Source organism: Caretta caretta, chromosome 3 (genome assembly GCF_965140235.1).
Source record: "Caretta caretta isolate rCarCar2 chromosome 3, rCarCar1.hap1, whole genome shotgun sequence".
Taxonomy (NCBI): Eukaryota; Metazoa; Chordata; order Testudines; family Cheloniidae; genus Caretta; species Caretta caretta.
In genome coordinates this window covers 162,848,857-162,869,651 of record NC_134208.1, presented here as the reverse complement: position 1 = coordinate 162,869,651, position 20,795 = coordinate 162,848,857, and the positions used below count along the sequence as shown (strand labels likewise).

Genomic DNA, 20,795 nt, shown 5'->3' with positions numbered 1-20,795 from the left:
ACTTCAAACTGACACTGGAACCAAGGTCCTTAAATCTCAGTGTTTCTATGGATCCAAGCCAAAATTTCAAACCTTCCAGTCACTATAAGGTGAAACAGTCTTGAATTGTAATTTTAAATAACCCTATTATAAAATGCTTATTATAAAATGCAATCAAGTAATATTTAGTTGGGTTTGCTTTATTTACAGAGCAGTACAGATGGTCAGAATGGCATGTTTCTGACAACCACGAATACTAGTTTTAGCTGACTGTGATATTTTAAGATTATGAATGTGTATTTCACCTTTCATTTTGCTCAGAAGGGACAGCATAGTGTGAAGACAGCAGACAGACTGTGGTTCATCTAGAATATCTTTTTCCTTGGAAAGCCACACATTGAGAAGCAGAGACTGGGGGAAAAAAGTGGAATATTTATTACATCAAAGGTTGTATTTTCTCCAACATAACTTCTTAGGGTGGAGTGAAAATGTATGATCCCTGGAACCATGTTATAATACATCAACACAAAGAGTTCATTGGTGTGCCGCAGATGATACATCACATGACAACGCTTTTAAGTGCAATAGTACCACACTTCAGCAATCTTTCAATTACAAAAAAAGATCCCCGGGACAAACTCCTCTCATGAGCCAGCAGACAGACAATTGCAGTAAAACAGCCCATCTCAACCTGGACAAAATTAGTATCATGTTATTATATAGATCGCAAAATAAAGGCAGGGAGCAGAAGTTTCTTAAAACCGGAAAAGATTAAGTTCAGTGCTTCAGTCATAACTCTGGGGTAGGAAAGTGCCAGAGTTAGGAGAAGATGAAACATGCAAGAGACAATGATCTATAGGCTGCAAGAAATGAGCATACACAGTTGATGTTAAAAGCGCACATATAGTACAGAAGCCAAACTAGGAGTGTTTTTTATGGGGGGGGGGGGTAATTCACTGATCAAATAAATTGTTTTCTAAAATTAAAGGAGTTCTATTAAGGCACGTAATGAATGTTAGCTAAATAAGTAGTTATTTGTAAAGGACTGTATATTAAGATTTTTTAAAAAGTTAATACAAGGATTTGATGCATAAGAGCTACATTTAATATCAGTGACTAAAAGACCAGTTTAACTAGTACGTCATCTTCTCAACCCAGGTAATTACTCTATAGACTCCTAATTATATTTGGATTCAATTAACCCTTTGGTACCAAGAGTCACAATTCCTAATACTCATGCACAACAATAGAAATGTTGAGAAATAGCTGATAGTTTAGGTGTTCTAATCATCATAGTGCAATGCTAATTAAGAAATTTCGTGTGTGTGTAGTTGAACAAACTTATAAATTACAGACAGCAGCTACTTTACATTAGGCTTTGGTAGTCTTGTGATCTTTCCAAAATTGCAAATAATGGTATTCATGTTTACTTGGACACAAGATGCTGACTGAGTGATTCCCTCTAACAATAGCCCCAAAACTACTACAGAGACTATGGCAAACTGTGCTAGCTGTCTGGCAGACTTTCACTTCATGAACACACAGATTAGAGTAGGCTAGTCTACCTTCATAAAGGTTGCATGAATGGAATACTTGCAACATGCAAAATACAAATGGCAAATAAAAGTGATTCAACTCTGAAAAATGACTAAATCAGGCATCAGGAATATTAAACAATTTTCTATCTTAGTATGTCTTTGCCTAGATAATTACACATTTAATCAGTAACGAACCTGCTGTTTCTAAATTTGCAGAATGTAGCACTTTAGATTGTAACCTGGTATTAAATCCTACAGAAACCTGAGGTCAGGTCTATGCTAGAAGCCTTTGCCAGAAAAGCAATGTTGGTTAGATGTGTGATTTTTTTCTGCAATGTTTCTATGCTAGCAAAAGCCCTACTGTAGACACACTAATACCAGCACAAAAGTGCTTGTACTGTAGGTCTTATTCCACTTGCCAAACAGGTATAAACTGTAACACACAAAAGCACTTCCTTGCAGGTATAAGTTGCATCTATACTACAAGCATTTTGCCAGTATAGCTATATAGCTATATAGTATAGCAGTATAGAGTATACAGTATAGTATAGCTATTATAGGTTAGGCCTTAGTAATCTGTTAAAACTTTAGTCGACTATCAAGCTGTCTTTAATTACACCGGCTTTGGAGGTAAAACTTAGCAGCAGAGCAGGTTACAGGAGGGGGAAAAAAAACAGGAGAACAAACAGGCAAAATATCTACTCTACACTATAAAAAATGCTCTGTGCATTTCATAACAAGCCAACGATTTTTTTTTTTTGGAACATGAGGGTCTGTCAGGACCCTAAAGTGGGACACAGCCTGTTGTACTGCCTTTACTCTACATCATCAGCTTAAAGAAACTCATACCCTATATACAAATCTGCCTACCTGTATTATGTAGATTATCAAAAGATTTTTTTTAAATCTAATCTATTTGCCACTGCATATGCTGTGTTCACTATTTGCAGCTCTCTCAGGTTAAATGAAGAAAATCAGTAACTCAGTTTCACTTTCAGGTTCTTATTGCTGTGGTGCTTGAGTTTCAAGCACTGCAGGGAATATTTAGTTTAAAAGGGATTATCTTCACTGGAATTTAAAAGATTAGCCTGTAAAAATGCATTTTTAAAAAACAGTTTTGAAATTACATTCATTTTTTAAAATAATTTCTCACTTGTTTATAACAACTTTTTCTATGTTTGAAATGAAAATGTTTCCTCACCAAGTCTCATTCCACAAAAATATGTATTTCACTTGGATTTATTGCTTATCTGCTGGCATGAAGTATATTATTTCTCATAGCAAAAGAGCCGTGAAGAAAATATCTTTAAGATGGCATGTGTATTGCTGAATATATACATTATACAGTAATTAGGCTGAAGACATTTGGGGCTAGAACTTAAATGCCTCTATTTTATCCTGAGTTGTACCCATTTTATTATATAACATAATTGACAATGCTCTCAAAAGAGGGATTTACAGATCTCAAAAAGGGCAGAAGTCTAGACACTAACATGCTAAGTGTACATGGTTATTCCCCGTGCTTAAAGGTCAATATTGTAAATTGTGAAATTTTTCTGGCATTGAGATGTTTAAATTCATGTATATTCTGGGTAAAAAGCAAGGAACACAATTAAATCAGTATCTTACCAATAATAACTGAGGGCTAAATCCTGCAGACTCCAATGTATGGCACATTTCCTCTGTGGAACTCTCGCCACACAAACATTTCCAGAAAAAAAAGCTGCCTAAAAACAAACAACACATCAACTTCATCTACAATGATCCAACACTCAACATGCAGATGACTGGTTCACCAGACAGATCAGGACTTACTGGGCTTGAGGCAAGGGAGCTTTGAGCAAACAGTGTAATATCCTAATGCCTAGGTCACAGCCTTTCTTTGGCTGATGCGGAGCCTGTGGATCCATAGATAGACAAGGATAGGGTCAAGGAGAGAGTTCTGGACAGCTGCCAGGAAGTGGGATACAGAGAGCAGTACTGTTTGGAATGACTATTTTACTCTTAATTCTTTTTTCCAAAAACAAGGAAGAAGGGAAGGCAAATAGAGTGTGTGGACAAAGGGCTATATAACAATGTAAAACAGATTGCACCAGTTCAGATTATACGTATCACCATTAAATATAGAGAAGAGTTTAAAAAGTAGAATATGTATGAGAGCAAATTTAGCTGCCAAGTAATCCAGGCCTGTGTGCCATGGTGGCGTGTTTTAGAATCCAGCAGGAGAACCGGAGCTATTTTTGCTGACTCACTCTGGTGTCAGATCATGAGAGTCCTATTAGCTCCAACCCAGGAGTATACAAATGGTTGGATGTGTCTGAGGCAGAGAGAAGTAGAGGCATAGGGGCTCTCTTCTAGGAAACAAAGCTGAACTCAGGAGAAAGTTTACATTAGCATTTATGTTTTGTTGCCATTATTTATACCACCAGCTTACAGTAGTTCTGTTATTGAGGCAGCTTGTCTATTGGTGGTTCTGGTCAGCAAGAGGCCTGGTGACTCTGTCCTGGTTTTAAAACCCAAGTACAATATTTTGGAGGGGATATAGGAGAAGTACACTGAAGTAGACTCTAGGCTACCCTAGAAAGGGCCTTTGATGTTCACACAGACATAAAGATAGGCACCCCAGGAATTCTTCACCTCCAATTCCTCTCATGAGGAAAGTTTGTTGAGGCCATGACTAGACGCCATTTGCCTCACAAATATACAAATTTGGTATCTGTTAAATAGTTGGGCAGAAGGATATAATTTGATATCTGCTAATATGAGGTGTCCTTTGCAGGTGGGGAGTGGTGTAGGGGAGTGAGATAGGTGGACAGTTGAGAAATACTTTCCTTCTCACTCCAAGGAGGCAGCGTGGTATGGGAGGTTGAGAGGCAACACATTGATGGGAATTCCAGCACCCCGTTTCCTGAAGCTAAGGAGAAAGTGTGGGTTTCTTGCCCTAGCAATGCCCCTTGATCTAACTGGAGAGCCTCTGCCTTCTTTTATTTCAGTGTCTACTTAATAAATGTAGTCCTCTGGCTAGTAAATGTCCATCCAGTAAATATTTTGAGTCCCGTCTTATCCAGATTTTAAAGTTAGACTAAAACAGAATGAAGCATTAATCTGACAAAACACTAGTCCTTCAAGAGCTCTTACCTAAAGCCACATATTCTCCTTCATCTAGTTTCTTCACTAGAATCATGTCCTTTTCATATTCTAAATACTCCAAGAACATTTTCACAGGCAATATACCATCTTTATCATCAGCAAATCGAATGGTGGTTTGGATGTTTTCTTGCTTGTAGTTTTCCAGTAACGTCTGGAGCCTAGCAAACTCTTTTTCATCCAGCCTGAGTAGTTTAGCCAAATCCTTAAAAGCAGAAAGATTAGAACAACTGTAAATAATGACATATGTAAGTTTGTATCTGAAGATATAACATACTTATTTCCCACACCCAATTTCTCTCTGCTGTACATGACTGCAGTTTTTTTTTTAATTAGCCAAAAATCCTTGAGAAAGCAGCCACCTTGCAAATTGGGCAGACCTATTGCAAGGTTCTGTAATGCCGATATGCAGAGACTTCTGTAATGATACTAAAAGTAACCCAAAATATGAAGTAGAACATTTTGTACATCTATTTAAAATACTAGATACAAGGCAGATTTGGTCACAAGTTAGTTTCCAGAATTAATTCTTCCTCCCAAAAAGGATAAAGGAAAGCATTCTGCACTTAGGACAAATGATTGGAGTCAGGAGTTCTATTCCTGGCTCTGTCTCACATATTAAGTGACTAAGGCCTTGTCTACACTGAAGGGAAAAGTCAATCTAAGCTACGCAATTTGAGTTACATGAATAGCGTAACTCAAATCGACGTAGCTTAGATCTACTTACTGCGGGGTCCACACTACGTGACATCAATGGGTGACGTTCCCTCATTGACTCCTTACAGGAGTCGATGGGCAAGTGGTCGGCAGTTGATTTAGCCGGTCATAACCATAAGTGGTATCTGACTTAAACGATGAAAATGAACATGTGTCGTCCGCACAGCTTTGGATCATCATCAAGCAGAACCTGTCATCAGCGTGGACGCATGTCCTCTGTAATGGTGGTCAAAGCATGAAAGGACATATGAACCTTTAGCACGTCTGGCATGAAAATATCTTGTGACACCAGCTACAACAGTGCCATGCGAACGCCTGTTCTCACTTTCAAGTGACACTGTAAATAAGAGGTGGGCAGCATTATCTCCCACAAATGCAAACAAGCTTGTTTGTCTTAGCGATTAGCTGAATAAGAAGTTGGACTGAGTGGATTCGTAGGCGCTAAAGTTTTTACATTGTTTTATTTTTATTTATTTCTGAGTGCAGTTTTATTTTTGTACATAATTCTACATTTACAAAGTTCAACTTTCATGACAAAGAGATTGCACTACAGTACTTGTATTAGGTGACTTGAAAAATACTACTTCTTTTGTTTATATTATTTTTATTACAGATATTTTCACTGTAAAAAAGAAAGTAAGCACTGTACACTTTGTATTCTGTGTTGTAATTGAAAGCAATATATTTGAAAAAGTGAAAAACATCCACAAATATTTAAATAAATGGTATTTTATTATTGTTTAACAGCGGGATTAATCGCGATTAATTTTTTTAATTGCTTGACAGCCCTAGTAATTTTCCATTTAATCTACCTGCCAAATGGTTAATTCTTTCACAGAAAGAAGTTTTGATGTTACTTACATTATCAGAGAGCGGAGTGCTTGGCTGCATGCTCAAAGAATTCAGTTTGCTGACTGACTCATAAAGATGCAGCAGCTTTAACTTATTTGCACAGAACTGGAGCAATCCTTCATCAACACACACAAACTCTGGAGAGAGAGAAATAAAGATGTGCATTAGTCTGAATGAATGTGTGTACTGGAGCTGTGAAATATTCTTTGTAGTTTCATTAAACTCTTATAAAGGAGTTAGATGACATATGCTCCAGTGTAATGTTTTCGACACACTCTTGCTCATGATATGATGTTTAATCCATGGCAAGTTAAAGCGAGGATGATTTTTGCCCAAAAGCAAATAGGGTATCAGGCTTATTTTTGCCAAGAAAAAGGCTGCAATGGAACACCGAACACAAGGCTACTGTAGAGGACCTCTTGTGCACCAGCATGTAAAAATCAAGGAAATGCAGGATGCTACAGACTGCACTCTTCAAGTAATTACTTTTTTAAAAACAAACACAAGTTGCAAGTACCTTGCAAAGTACAATGCTGCATGAATATTAGTTGTTATGCTGCCAATATGTGAATGTGGTAAATCTGCAAATAATAAATAAAATAAAAAAGCTGCAAATAAAGTTTCCAACACTAAAACTGAGGAAACACAATGGGCATTATTGTCTTTCAGTGACAAAACGGAAACCGTGTTAACAAAAATCAGTAGAAATCCCGATATTTGTAATTCTTCAGAGTTTGGGAAAGCAACTAGCATAACTATGGCAGCCAGAGAAGACACATGCAATTGATATCAACCCAGAGTTTAGAATTTTAAAAAGCACTAATACCTCAATACAGTAATAGTTAATTTGACTAAAAAATTAAGTGTTTTCTTCTTTTTTATCAAACTAAATAAAGAGCCTATTCACAGCTCAGCTTCTTGTGCAAGTTGAAAGGCACAATGGAAACACCAAGATTAAGGGAGGCTGTTTTTCAGTTTATATAGTAACTCACATTTGTGAAGCAACATGCAACAGACAATTCAACATCTCAGTTGAATTTGCATAACACTTCCTGCAATTTCAAAACAAGCGCAGAAGCAGTCAGTTACAAGAATGCCCAAAACAGACACCAACGTCTGCAATTAGGAGTCTTTCTAAACTGTTGAGTTGCTATTCAGCATGCACGCTCACTCAGTTTGTCTTCTACCTGCTAAGGCCTAAGCTGAAGAATAAGATACTGAATCTAAACAATGGGATCAGGTAACAAAAAAATGTGTCATTTGATGTATGTCTACTTTCTTACTTCACCTTGAATGGCCCCTTGAAATGTGTTAACTACTTATGCGAAGTAATCTCATCCACCTTGTATTTAGCTGTGACATACAGCATACATTTCCCAGACCTGAAGAAGAGTTCTGTGTGAGCTTGAAAGCTTGTGTCTCTCACTACCAGAAGTTGGTCCAATAAAACAATGGTTTTCAAACTTTTTTTCTGGGGACCCAGTTGAAGAAAATAGTTGATGCTCGAGATCCAACGGAACTGGGGATGAGCGGTTTCGGGTGTGGGAGGGGCTCAGGGCCGGGACAGAGGGTTGGGGTTCGGGGGTGAGGGCTGTGGGGTAGGGCAGAGAATGAGGGGTTAAGGGTGTGGGAAAAGGGCTCTGGGATGGGGAGGGGGTTGGGGTGTGGGAGAGGGTCAGGGTTCTGGGCTGGGGGTGCAGGCTCTGGGGGGGGGCCAGGGATGAGAGGTTTGGGGTGCAGGAGGGGGCTCTAGGTTTGAGGGGGACAGGGGATTGGGGCACGGGGTTGCGGTGCGTGCTTACCTCCAGTGGTTCCCAGTCAGCGGCGCAGCCGGGGTGCAGAGGCAGGCTTCCCGCCTGTCCTGGCACTGCGGACCACACTGCGCCCCGGAAGTGGCCAGCAGCAGGTCTGTCTCCTAGGCGGAGGTGCACAAGCACAGCTTTCACCTGCAGGCACAGCCCCCCAGCTCCCACTGGCTGGGAACCGGCTCGGGGGCAGCATGCGGAGTCCTGCGCCCCCTCCCCCAACCTAGGAGCCGGACCTGCTGCTGGCCGCTTCCGGGGCGCAGCGCGGTGTCAGAACAGGTAGGCACTAGCCTGCCTTCGCTGGGCAGCACCGCCGACAGGACTTTTAATGGCCCGGTCGGCAGTGCTGACCAGAACCGCTATGACCCAGTGCGACCCACACGTTGAAAACCACTGCAATAAAAGATATTACTTCACCTACCTGGTCTCTCTACTTTCTTAATCTGCATATGTGGGAAACCAATTCTTAAGAACAACATTTGATAAGCACTATCTGTGACAGACCCAGTATCATATTTAATAATGTCTTAATTTACCTGACATTAAAGGACATAAAACAAAGATTCTAAACTGATTTTTCTGTAGAAAGATTTGTCTCTGAACAAACCATTTGTGTGCTCAAATGACTTCCCAGTGTACAATTTTCTCTCTATGAAACTCAGCCATTTCTCAGATACTCTGCTATTAAAAATCCTGGAAACAAAAAGGAAGCCTGAACAGCTTGGTACAGCTAATCAATTGACCTTTTCCTCACAATAGCAGGATTTATACAGGCCAACATCTGTTTCAGAATATCCATTTAGCCACAATATTACTGGCCGATACGCAGCCAAACTAGGAGGTAGGAACTTGAGCCAAATTTGTTCTTTACTGTGACCAGGCAAGGAATACAGTAATACAGTGCAGATGGAAAAAGAGAGGACAGTGCCTAAAGCACACATAATCTAACAAAGAGGACTCAATAAATACAAAATGAAAATGGAGGCATAAATTTTCCATTTCATTGTGAAAATAGTTTCTCATAAGAATCTGTATTTTTAGGACTTCACATTTGAGTGGATACACTAGCTATTTAAAGCCATATCTTGTCCTGATCACAGCAGGCCAAAGTTGGGCAGAACACTCCAAGGGTGAAATCCTGGCCCCATTAAAGTCAATGGAAAAACTCCTATTTCATTCCACAGCTCTGAAGTTACACATCATCAGTGGGGGATCCCTCACTACGGAGATGGTCAGGGACAGGCCCTCCCAACCCACAAGCATTCTGGGATCCACAGGCAAATTCTGTTTACTCAGGGCCTCCATGCACCTCCTGCAGTAATACGGCTTCTGTGAACTACACTGCCAAGGGCTCAGCTGTTCCTCCTCACAGTGTGGATAGAGTCCATGCAAAACAACAACAATAGGATGAACATTATCTTACGCTGGAAAGTCGCTGTGCATCTGAAGGTGATTTCACAGAGATAGACTCTTCTCCTGCTCCCTCCCTCAAGACCTAGTCATGCCCCCCCAAAACAACAAAATCCAAAACGCAAGAAGCATTTCCTTCGTTTCAAGGGAGGAGTTATGTTGGGTTATTTTACCCTCCTCCATCTGTCAGAATTTTGACCGAATGCACTTCTTTGGCCTGAGAAACCTACCCTTAAGGGAAACTGTGGATACAGCCCCCAGTTTAGAAAGACCTAGAAGTGCAAGACCAGTAAAGCCATGCTGCCCAAAAGGAGAAGAAGGGAAGCATCAGATAGATCTACAACCATTTCAGTGGCATAAAACCTCTGTGCCCATGGTTCAGTGCCTTCAGTGAATCCAAAAATTTTAAGGGTTTAAGGGACCAGTCCTAATTTTCTTCCTAAGGAAGGGGGAAGACTGAAGAGGGAGCTCTATAAGGTGGAACGTCCTGGAGGCTCCTGTTCTATACAACAGAGTTGAGCCCAGCTTATTTTTACTAATATATACAAAATAGAAGTTTGGTGAAGATGCTGAAACATATTGATAGAATTATTTGCAAGTCAATGTATATAAACGTATAAGACAGGAATATATCTGTGTGTATTTAATTGAAAGCAATTTATGCTTCTTGCATTTGCAAAATATACATAATGCATGGACTCATTCAACCTGTCAAAGATTTCAAAAATATACTGAAGTAATTCTTGCATTATAGATACATGGCAAGTGCTGGAGAAGGTGCTCACTAGCAAGCTGATGCAGGCAGGGAAAAAAAAAATACAAAAGGAATGTCTTGCTCTAGCTGGCAGAAAAGCCAAGCAGGCCAAGCTTGATGAAGCAGTGGATTCCCATGATAGATATTCTCCTGGCCTCACAGCAGTAGTCTTGCTTCAAGCCACACCACGGATAGATTGTGTGTGTGTCTGCATATTACAAAAGCAGCTTCCACTTACCCTGTTTTTTTAAGGTGTCCATCAATGTCTGAGTGATGTTTGAGAGAGAGGAGAGTGGTACACGTTCACTTGCCAATATGCTTTCCAAAGCCTGTTAGCAGAAATTTAACAAAATGAAGTATTTCCATTCATCTTCCTTCATGTTACTGTTGAAGTGTTTAAGGAAGCCCATAACAATACAAGTCAGAGTATTTTTAAGTTACTATTTCCGCTACACATATTTGCACTTACAGCACAAATGGATCCTGCAGCAAAATCACAAATCAACATGAATTCTATGTACTATGTTATAGAAAAAATAAAATAAGCAATGCTGTAAAGCAAGTCCTTAAGCTTTGTCAATGAGAAACAATGGAAAGAACTAAGAAAACTGTGAAAGGTCAATGGCTTTACACCCATGTCTGATCATGTGAAATTCTTTCCCAGATTGAAACTCCCCCTCTCAATATTCACCTGTTTTTTTGTAGCAGGGTATTTAATATCAAGAATTAATTCCTTTGCTTCAGCTTCAACCACATCTGCAACAAAGATGATCAAGTCATTAATTCATATTTGCAACACGGATCTTGAAAAGCAAGTCATTCTGCACCACAGTGAAGCTGTACACTTATTTACATTTTAATTGTTTGGTTTGACATGATTGGACGAACTGCCACCATTAACTTGGAAAAAACTCACACTGACTGTTTGCAGTGTTGTAGCTGTGTTGGTCCCAGGACATTAGAGACACAAGGTGGGTGAGGTAATATCAGAAGTAACAAGTTGGTCCAATAATAGATATTACCTCAACCACCTTGTGTCTCAGAAACGGAGAGGCATGTATAATTCCAAATTTGCCTCTTTTGTAAGAAAAAAATTACATATAGGAACAAGGGTATCTATGCGCAAAAGGTGATATCCCTCCTACCCCATGCAGCTGGCAAGCATGGACGCTACGCACCACTTAAACGCTAAAAATAGAGCTCAATTAGGACTTAAGTGGTGGACTGGGCTTGTGCTGGCTCTTTGTACAAGAGTGGATTTCACCCAAGGAGCCTTTTAAAAATCTACAGGCTACTTGCAAAAGTCATGACATAATTTGTGCCAATATGCACTAGGAGCCTGCCAAACTAATTTTACCCTGCCCTGTGAGAAAATCTCACTTTTAATACAACTGAACCGTGTCATACCAGGTGACCTGAGTCAACATTAGGATGGGAGTGCAAAAAGTACTAACAAAGATACCATTAGTGGGGCTGGGACTGCTCCGTAGAAGACCTAAAAATTACTATAATTCCATTTCATTTCAAGAGGACTCTTCAGATGTCTTTACTGTTGAGAACAATTGCTCTAAAATTAAAATGAGGTGCTGAACATCTCCAAATAACCAAGGTGAGAAGGATATACTGTACAGCACACTGAGAATTTACCTTTTTATGCTGTTTTGCCCGTCTGCACAATCCAGATCAACTGAGCTAGTCAGATGCTGCCGCTCACATCACATACACTACTGAACTCTTCAGGAGAAAGTACTGCCTGCCCCCTAACGCTCCCCAGATACAGCATGTCTCCAACATTGGTTTTTTGTTTGTTCTTGGTAAAATAGTATTAAGAAATCCCTAATTCTACTGAACATAGTTAAAAAAAAGCAAGGATTATTTGAATCCCATGATCAGACAGCTGTGGAGCTCAATAGTGAATACAACATCCCCAGCAGACTACATGGCAGATAATTTGAGACTTATCTAGACTTTGCAGATGTGTATAAAGAAACGAACATTAACTGAACGCTCTTCTTAATCTAGTTTTTTGAAGCACTCAGCACAATTCTAACCTGATTTTAATATACATTTGAAAAGTAAGTTTGCAGGTCTTCTTTCAATATGCAAACAAATTCACTTACACCTAACGAACATTAAAGATGGCAAAATCGACAGGTGTATATGTATGATATACACATACACTAGGGATACAGGGTGCATATTGTGTGCTTCAGTTGGTGAGACATTAAGAAACAACGAACACTTAGGAGAAACCTACCCAGATTTGAGGTTTTAGCTTTGAGTAAAGCACTTAACTTCTTCACTAGATGCATATCTTTTGCTCGTTCACTCTTTTTATCACTGAAAAAGATTTTTAAACATCTCATATAAACACACACTGAAATTTTACGTTTGTTACTTCTGAATTACATCATTGGTGAAAACATTTTTTGTTCACTCTGGCATAAAATTAAAACAGTTACTAGTTATTCTAAAACTCAAGTATTACGTCTCATAAAATAATCACACATTTCATTTCCCAAGGGCCAAATTCCACCATCATTACTCACACTGAGGACACCTTTCTCCACACAAGTGCATGAGACTACTCTTGGAATAATGCACTACTCAGCATGAGAAAGAATAGCTAATTCTGGCCCTCTGGAACTAAAAAACAATTTCAAACACTTATCAAAAGGCTTCCGTTAAGAGGAGACAGTTAAGGTAGATTATTATATAAAATGGAGCTAACCTTACCTTAGTGCTAAATGGAAAGGTACATGAACAGTTTTTATGCTTCCAGACACTGGATCAACAAGACAGATCTGGTAAGTCTGAGACTGCCAACCTTGACTAATCATATTGTTTAAACCCATTATTTTATAGCCAGGATACATCAACCTGAAACAAACACACAGATATGGCCATGACAATGAAGACTGAAATTACCAACATGCATTTTTTGTATAAGACACAAGGAAGAATTTCATGTAGCCAGGACCCAGCACAACTAATGAAAAACTTCAGAATATCTAATTAGTGATCTATGCCAGCAAAGATTAGCAGGGGTGTTAGCAGTGGAGAGGGAAAAGGAAACATATTTGTTCATAAATAAGAGCACTGTGCGCTGCATTCAAGCAAGGATCAAAGGCATCGTCAGCAATTCAAAACCAGTCTACTAGCACTCATCACTGTGGGCACTGGAAGAAGACTGCCTGAGAGGCAGGAATATGTCTATTACACACTTATTTATCCCACTAGCACAGCGTACTTGTCATCATGTCAAGATGCTAAGCATTTCTTACCTACAGTGTTTCCCCACATTAAAGGCACCAACCCGGGGTCCTTGCTGAGTGCTCCACACTTCCAGGATTCCTCTTCTTGGAGCATAGATCACAAGAAATTGAGCCACTCTACTTGGACTTCGAGTACTTCCAAAAGGAGAAAAAACCATTTTTTCAGCTTCTCTTTCATGAAGGTCTTCCACAGTCTGAATCCAACCAATTTGTGCATCACGATATCCTTTGTAAGAAAGGACAGGAATTAGTCAACTAGTTTACACAAACACACACAACTGAAAATTGCCTGCTCCTGGAACAAGGTTTATATAAGTGTTGGGTGGAAGGTTATTGTGCCCTCCCCAAAAATTTTATTGTGACCACCTAAATGCTATTTAACAGTAATATAAGCACCCTTACCCAACCTAAATATCGTTACTCACATTTACTTCCCTAACACACTGATTGGGCCAATTGCTCTTTCTCCCCACAACCAAGCTCTTCTGACACAGAAAAAGGGATGCCTTCCCAGATCAAGTCACCAGGATAGTACGTGGGATTCAGCATACACAAGTGACATCAACAAACCCTCCCAAGCCACATTACAATTAGCACACAAAACAAGTTTTAAAACTGAAATAAAATGTAATTGTGAGCTTTCTAAAGTGTTTGTGGAATAAGTGAAGAGAAAAGTAAAGTATGGTTTCAGTTTACTATCTCCTTACCTCACTAGGAAATGCATGCAAAACATTCAGTTGTTAAACATTTGTTAGCAGTTTACAACTAAAAGGACTTGGAGAGGGAGAGAGAGAGAGAGCGAGCTTGAGCACGTATGGCTCACATCACACTTTATTAATAAACAGGTTTAAGCAACTTGCTGTAAATGCTGGGAAACCTGGCAGACCAAACTGTTGGTTTAGTAAATGCTTATTCAACTGAAAAAATAAAGATAGTAAAGAAACAAACAAAAACAAACAAACAAAAAAAAACTTGATCATGGAAAGGTGTTAAAGTAACATGAAAGATCAGTAACACAAGAGAAAAATGGTGAGTGTGTATATCTGAACTAATAGAGAAGCACCAGAGAAACCCCAACTCTAGGGGAGAGGAATGCACAGGAGATACAAGGAGACTCCAACCATTATGCTACGGTAGCTGAAACAGAAGCTAAGCAGCCTGGGGGAAATGTGCAAATAAAGTTTCCTGAGTTCTAGTGGAGTTTCCTGTACATAGCCCACGTACTTGTGCTCAGTGCATCAACAAGAATATGAGAATGTTTGCTTGCAAATTTGATTTCTGTCATTCCTGACTGACTCCTGTTTTGGTTTCCCTTCTTAGACCTCTCCACAGCATTGAGCCAATTACAACGGCTGTCTGGAAAGAAATGAGACTCCACCGTGCTTTCCCTGTAGACTTAATTCAGGAAAGCCAGTATCTCTGGGCCAAAAGTAAGCTTGAGTGGGAAAGGGAGAAGTGACATATATGGAATACAGTTTACTGCCTCTGAAGTAACTAGTGCTCTAAGGATCTTCCAAACTCGTGTTTGCACTGTGAGGGCAGTGGGAGGACAGAGTGCTGCTAGAGATATTTGTAGCTTCACAGAAACCGGGTCCAGAAAGAAGGGTTTTTGTTTGTTTTTTGTTTTTGTTTTTACAAAAAAAGCTTCTTCTACAAGTCCTATCCGGGGGTTGTAATATTGGCTGTGCTTGCTGTTGGAGTCTTGGAGATGACAACGTCTGCATCTCCTCTTTCCCACAGAAAAGCTGGGGCAGAGAGATGAAACTGATCGTGCTCTCTTGGAACAGCCAGCAAGAGATGCCAACTGACCCAACAAAGCAGTACGCATGTGGAACTGTCTGCCCTTCCGAGTGATTTTCTCTGCCTTTTTGTGATGCTTAAGGTAGGGGAACCAAATGCTGTTGCTTCGTCTCTCAACTGAGAAGAAACTAGAGCTGCACAAATCTTGAATAAATGAGCTCAAAACTCTTCAAGAGAATGACTGGATCAGCTGCTGCATGCTGTTGTAAGGTCTAGAAAGGGAAATTCAGCCTCAGTATCGGAGGCTGTTGATTAAATCCTTACTGTAGATCCCACCAATAATATTTTAAGGTCCAGTTCTATAATTCTGCCACCCTTGAATTTATATTAAATCTGTTTGAGAGATTAGAACAATAAGTGCCATGATAAAGGCCAAAGTACTCAGAATTCTAAGCCAAATTGAACAGCCACACCATTTCCAAGCAAACTAATTGCTGTATTGATATATACCAACATGTACCTTTCCACATGCGAATGGCAAGTCCTCGTGTAACATCCAGTAAAAGAACTCTTCCAAAGTCATCAGTTACTGCTGCCAAAGTGTTACATGGAGACAGACATATGCTTTCACCATGGCGCCGGGAATCTGGAAGTCCAAACCTGAAATCAAACACTCAGTTAACGAATATCAAAAGACACTACGTTAATTACTTTAGAATTATGAACAGTACCTTTTGCAGGATTAGAGAAATACTTTTTTCTAGGATGCCAAAAGGATGGGTGATTTGTTTTTGTTAACAAAAACAGAAGGAGCATTTTGCTATTAAAAATGTTGTGCTTGTATTTACTTAGAGACCTTGCAATTTCATGGAAGTCATACTATAATCATATTATAAACTGATAAAACATGAAAGGTCCCGTAAAAGTTCAGAGAGCAGGCTAAGTATGTTTAATGTCCCTAGTGCCTTGGCATGCAAAGAGTCTCTGCGACAGGTAATCTTGTTGATTCTTTTCTATTGCTGACCAGAGCCGGGCATACCTGGAGACACAGCATGGCCTTAGTGTTTAGGGCAGAGGCTAGGAATCAGGAGAACTGGATTTAATTTCTCAATTTGCCGCTGTCTTTTTCTGAACCACTAGGCAAGTCACACCCTCTCTGTGCTCCTGTTTCCCTAACAGTAAAATTAGGATGCCTGTAAGTTATTGTAAGGAACTTTTACATCCTTGCATGCAAAGCATTTTGTACCATGAGAGTATTTACAAGATTGCTCATGCCACTCTGTTGAGTCACTTAACCTACTCAACAGTAATTCTCCTGCTGCTAAACTAGGCAGGTTTTGTTCTCTTTTGTTTTGGAGGGAGGAGGAGAACAAATGCGTGCTGAGAGCTAAGTAGAGATCATTAAATTAATTCCATTTATAAATTAAATCAATTGAAACCAAACGCACATTTAAAAAAATCCCAGCACAAGATTACCACTTTCAAAAACTATTCAAGACAATCAAGGAACAGAGCTTCGGAGGAATTGAGGAGTAGGTGTCAAACTTGCCTCACAGCTAAAGGGGTAGCAGGTTCAACTTTTGGTTTCTGCTTTTGGACAGCTTCTTCTTCATGTTTACTCTTCCAACCAAGCCAGCCACTTGCAACAGAAAAAGTGATCAGCAGAATGCCAATGACTGCACAACTTAAGACACGCAAGTTAAAACTAAATCAAAACAAAACTTTATTTTGCATTTCATTACCTGGCAGCATTAAAGAATGCTGAAGTCAGTTTACTAGCGACTGCTAATGCAACGTGAGACAACAGTGGCTGCGTGCTACCCTGAAGGAAAAAATAAAAGCATTCTTAGAAAGCAAGAAGATAATTCCTTAATTTCTCTTATCACTACATAATGAGAACTCAAGTGCTGAAACACACTAAACACTGACTAACTCCAGCAATGAGGGGGGAAAAAAAATGCACTGCAGCTAAAGTCTTGAAAGAGATGTTGCCAAATTTGACATCATCCACATTAATTTTCAATACAAGCAAGTGATAGTTTCTCAGTCAGGTAGAAAAACTACAGATGATCTCAGCTATGCAGGCCTCATAGGCCCGGTACTAGGAAAGGAGCTAGAGGTCCAGCAAGATCTCAATTCAGTGTCCCTAATAGGATGTTATTCCACATCTCCAAGTCCCAGCTTGCTGTTTCAGAGGCCCGCTGAGAACCTCTGGTCGCTTAGCAGTATGTGGTGCTACAGCAGAGGCTAAAAACTACAGTCTATGATGCTTCATGGAGAGCTAGTTGGTTCTGTGGTATGGGGGTTCCTTATTGACACCAAAATAAGTACATTTTCTCACACATGTTTTGCAAAAACTTAGCTGCACAACATTCTGATATTGCTTTGGTTTTGTTACCTTGTTGACCTAGATAAAGATATTACACTCTGTCTTGTATGTTCAAATATACAGAAGGTAAACAGGAACATAAATATAGCCATGCTTTTTTACCAATACATAAAGAGTACATAAATAGTTTTGTGAAAGGGTCATGGCAAGCAAAATCATTTTAATTCTCTATTACAATAGTTACAAATAAAGCAAAACACAAACTGGGGCAAGAGGACATCAGGCTACAGAACACTCCCAGTGCCTCCATATAACAGGGTCAAAGGCCAAGTGCCTCCAGAATCCAAAAGAATTTGAAAATTGGATTATGACATGTGATCTAAAACTTATTTTAAGTTTATTTCCTTAACCATAAAAGAGTAGCTAGTGGAAGACAAAGTCTCAACTAACAAAATTAATATTAAAAAAAGTTTCTATATTGAATTTATTTTTTTTTTATTTAAGGTTTTTAAAAAGTTAAAGTCTTGGATGGCAGGAGCCTGGAGCACATTTCACAAAGAAACCATTCCAACCCAAAGGGATTTTTCCTAATTACAGGTAAATTCTGAAGACTGAAGGAAAAAAAACCTGTACAAACTGGGGTAAATGAAGTATTCTTCAAAAATAGCCTTTTTTTATATATGGAAAAGAAAAGGATATTAATTCTCTCATTTGCCACTTGGGACAAACTAATTCTTTTATCATGCCCATTTCATAATATATACATACCTCCAGGGCATAAAAGAAACCAGTGAAAGGACTGGAGCCTACAGTAATGTACTGAGACATAGTAGGTGGACTATTCTTTATAGCTGCATTATAACCACCTATATTGGAGGCAGTCTTCATTTGATCAAAAGGAGACAGAGTCATGATACCTAATACAGAAAAAAAAATACTTAAATTCATGTAAACTCAATACAAATGGGCATTTCAGGCTCTTCAATTCTAAGTCTACTCATGCATCCCTGGCCGAACAGTCATAACTCTGGAAAAATACAAGCCCCAACTTCACTGACATCTGGTTCTTGCACACTATATATAGCTGTATTATTGGATATCTAAAACTGATTATACAGTTTAGTAAGAAAGCCACATACCAAGATTTGGAATCAACTGACCATTTTTATTCCAAACAAACCCAGTAGATGCAACAAAAAAACCTACTTGTGATTTGTTTTAATTTTAAAAGTTTCCGTTTTTATTTTTTGTTTTCAAGGGGGAGTGTGATGATGGGGACCATTTCCTCTTCCTGATCAGAGGAGTGAGACCTGTCCCCGTGACAACAGCAGGGGAAGGAAGCTCAAATACCAAAGAGGGCAGCATTTGACAAGTTACTTGGCTAACCGGAACAGCATAATACACCCCATGTGTTCCACCTGGCATACATGTCACCAGATACCCACATGCCCTTCTTCCTCACAGGCACTCACAGCCCATCTCTCTCCTTCCTTTCTCCAAAGACAAGTAGAGGGGGCCTGGTCTGCCTCCCTCAACTATCTGCCTGTCTGTGATGGAGGCCTGGGGACAAGCAAACATCCTCATATCCCCAGAAAGCCATAGTGTGGAAAGAGAATAGAGGCCTGCTATGTCACCTCTGGAAATAAGTCATCTGAACCTTTAAGTTTCCTGCTCCCTCTGCTGCAGGCAAGGTCTTTATCCTTCCTGCCAGACAGTCCTTTAATCCACCACATAGGAGTCTGACCCAGTCTCGCTCAAACTAAGTATTAGGCTGCCCCCTTCCAAAAGAGAGAGGAAGAACAGAGACTATACACAGCCACTATTTCCTCATTCCTTCTAATGGGAGAATCAAAGCCTTCTGATGCTCTTAAACTCATCCTTTAACCTTCTTCTGCTAAGCTCTATGCGTTTCCATCCAAATGTTACCATAGAGCAATACTCCAACATGCACGGTAATCCCTTAGTCTGACAGCACTGACAAAAGAGGTCTCATCCAGTTGAATGTCTGAAGATAAATGGTAATGCTTACCCACACTGGCATGGTCAACTATGGTGTCCACATCCTGCAAACCCCACTTCTTATAGGCTAATGGTGGGGGTTGTATGTTCTCATTGCCTGATGCTGCGGCTGCCAATTTGTTATAAAAAATGAGACATAAGTAAAAAGCTATTAGTTCATGTCAGCTTAAATATTGTATCATGTCAGCTCATGGTACAATGCTTTATATAATCAGTTACAACACAGTGAACACTGAGGGAAATGCCAGTGGAAAATCATTTTGTATTGTGATTAATAAGACATTACATACGATAACTTTACCTATAGGTTTTCATAGAAGCATTGTCAGACTTTTTTGTACAATACATTAAAGGACATGCTGTGCAAAATTAGAATATGACCATTTTTTCCATTTTGCTGAAATTAAGACACTTAATAAAATTTAGGGAGCAAAATTTTGTTCACAACATCCAGCTATATTTGTAAAGTCCAAAATAAATTAATGGAGATAATTTATCTTATCAGTTATTTATGGTTGAATAAATGGTTTCTGTATCAGTTCCAGAATATTGGTCCTTCTCCTGGTAGTGAGTGTCATTACGGGAGACAATCTTGTGCCAAACATAAGTAAGCAGGTCCTACAAAGATCCACATTCACAGGATATGCGACAGTATGCTTTATTATACTTGAGTTGCTAGCAATGCTCCCATCTCAACCTGTCTGCAAACTTAGGACAACGCATATGCAAGGGATTAGCACGTGAAAGATACCGGAGTGCTTTTATTGCAAGCATTAAAGTGCAGCTAGTTCTAATTGCTCTCATTTGTGACGAGTGATAATTCCTCAGACAGTAATAGTAAGGCTATGCTTTGGTGGTAGGAGTGGCTATAGCTAGAATTAGGGTCTATGCCTTGGCAGGTGGGACACAGTATAAAAAGGAACACTTGTCCTCAGTGTAGTTCTGCACAAAGGTCTCAAGGGGTGTCTGTGGGGCCATTAGGGCGACTGACTGAATTGGCACCTGACCTTGTTCAATGACTCTCTTGGTTCTTAGCTGAGGGGATGGGAGCCTTCACTCTTCCTTGCCCTGCATGGAAATACTCTCCTCTCCTGGGCCCCAGAGGAATCAGCCCTCTCCCTGCACAGTGTCAGCCTTAACCTAACAGCGCTGTTGGCCCCACAATTCCTGATGCTCCCATGCTGGCAGCTCCATTAGGGTTCCTCTCTATTCCTGGCCTAACAATGTGCC

At 39.7% G+C, this 20,795-nt stretch overlaps 1 protein-coding gene across 6 annotated transcripts in view; it reads right to left on the bottom strand.

Annotated features, from left to right (window-relative positions):
• Positions 1-20,795, bottom strand: part of RAB3GAP2 (RAB3 GTPase activating non-catalytic protein subunit 2) — a 71,615-nt gene that overhangs the window by 17,258 nt on the left and 33,562 nt on the right. For all 6 annotated transcript variants that reach the window (XM_048843223.2, XM_048843224.2, XM_048843226.2 and 3 more), the window contains 14 exons: positions 19,576-19,674; positions 18,315-18,463; positions 16,960-17,039; positions 16,767-16,856; positions 15,738-15,877; positions 13,487-13,703; positions 12,939-13,082; positions 12,460-12,542; positions 10,894-10,958; positions 10,441-10,531; positions 6,243-6,370; positions 4,656-4,869; positions 3,147-3,244; positions 285-390 (listed from right to left, as the gene is read on the bottom strand). In XM_048843223.2, the coding sequence (XP_048699180.2) occupies positions 285-390; positions 3,147-3,244; positions 4,656-4,869; positions 6,243-6,370; positions 10,441-10,531; positions 10,894-10,958; positions 12,460-12,542; positions 12,939-13,082; positions 13,487-13,703; positions 15,738-15,877; positions 16,767-16,856; positions 16,960-17,039; positions 18,315-18,463; positions 19,576-19,674 (1,704 nt within the window). The remainder of the gene's footprint in view (positions 1-284; positions 391-3,146; positions 3,245-4,655; positions 4,870-6,242; positions 6,371-10,440; positions 10,532-10,893; positions 10,959-12,459; positions 12,543-12,938; positions 13,083-13,486; positions 13,704-15,737; positions 15,878-16,766; positions 16,857-16,959; positions 17,040-18,314; positions 18,464-19,575; positions 19,675-20,795) is intronic.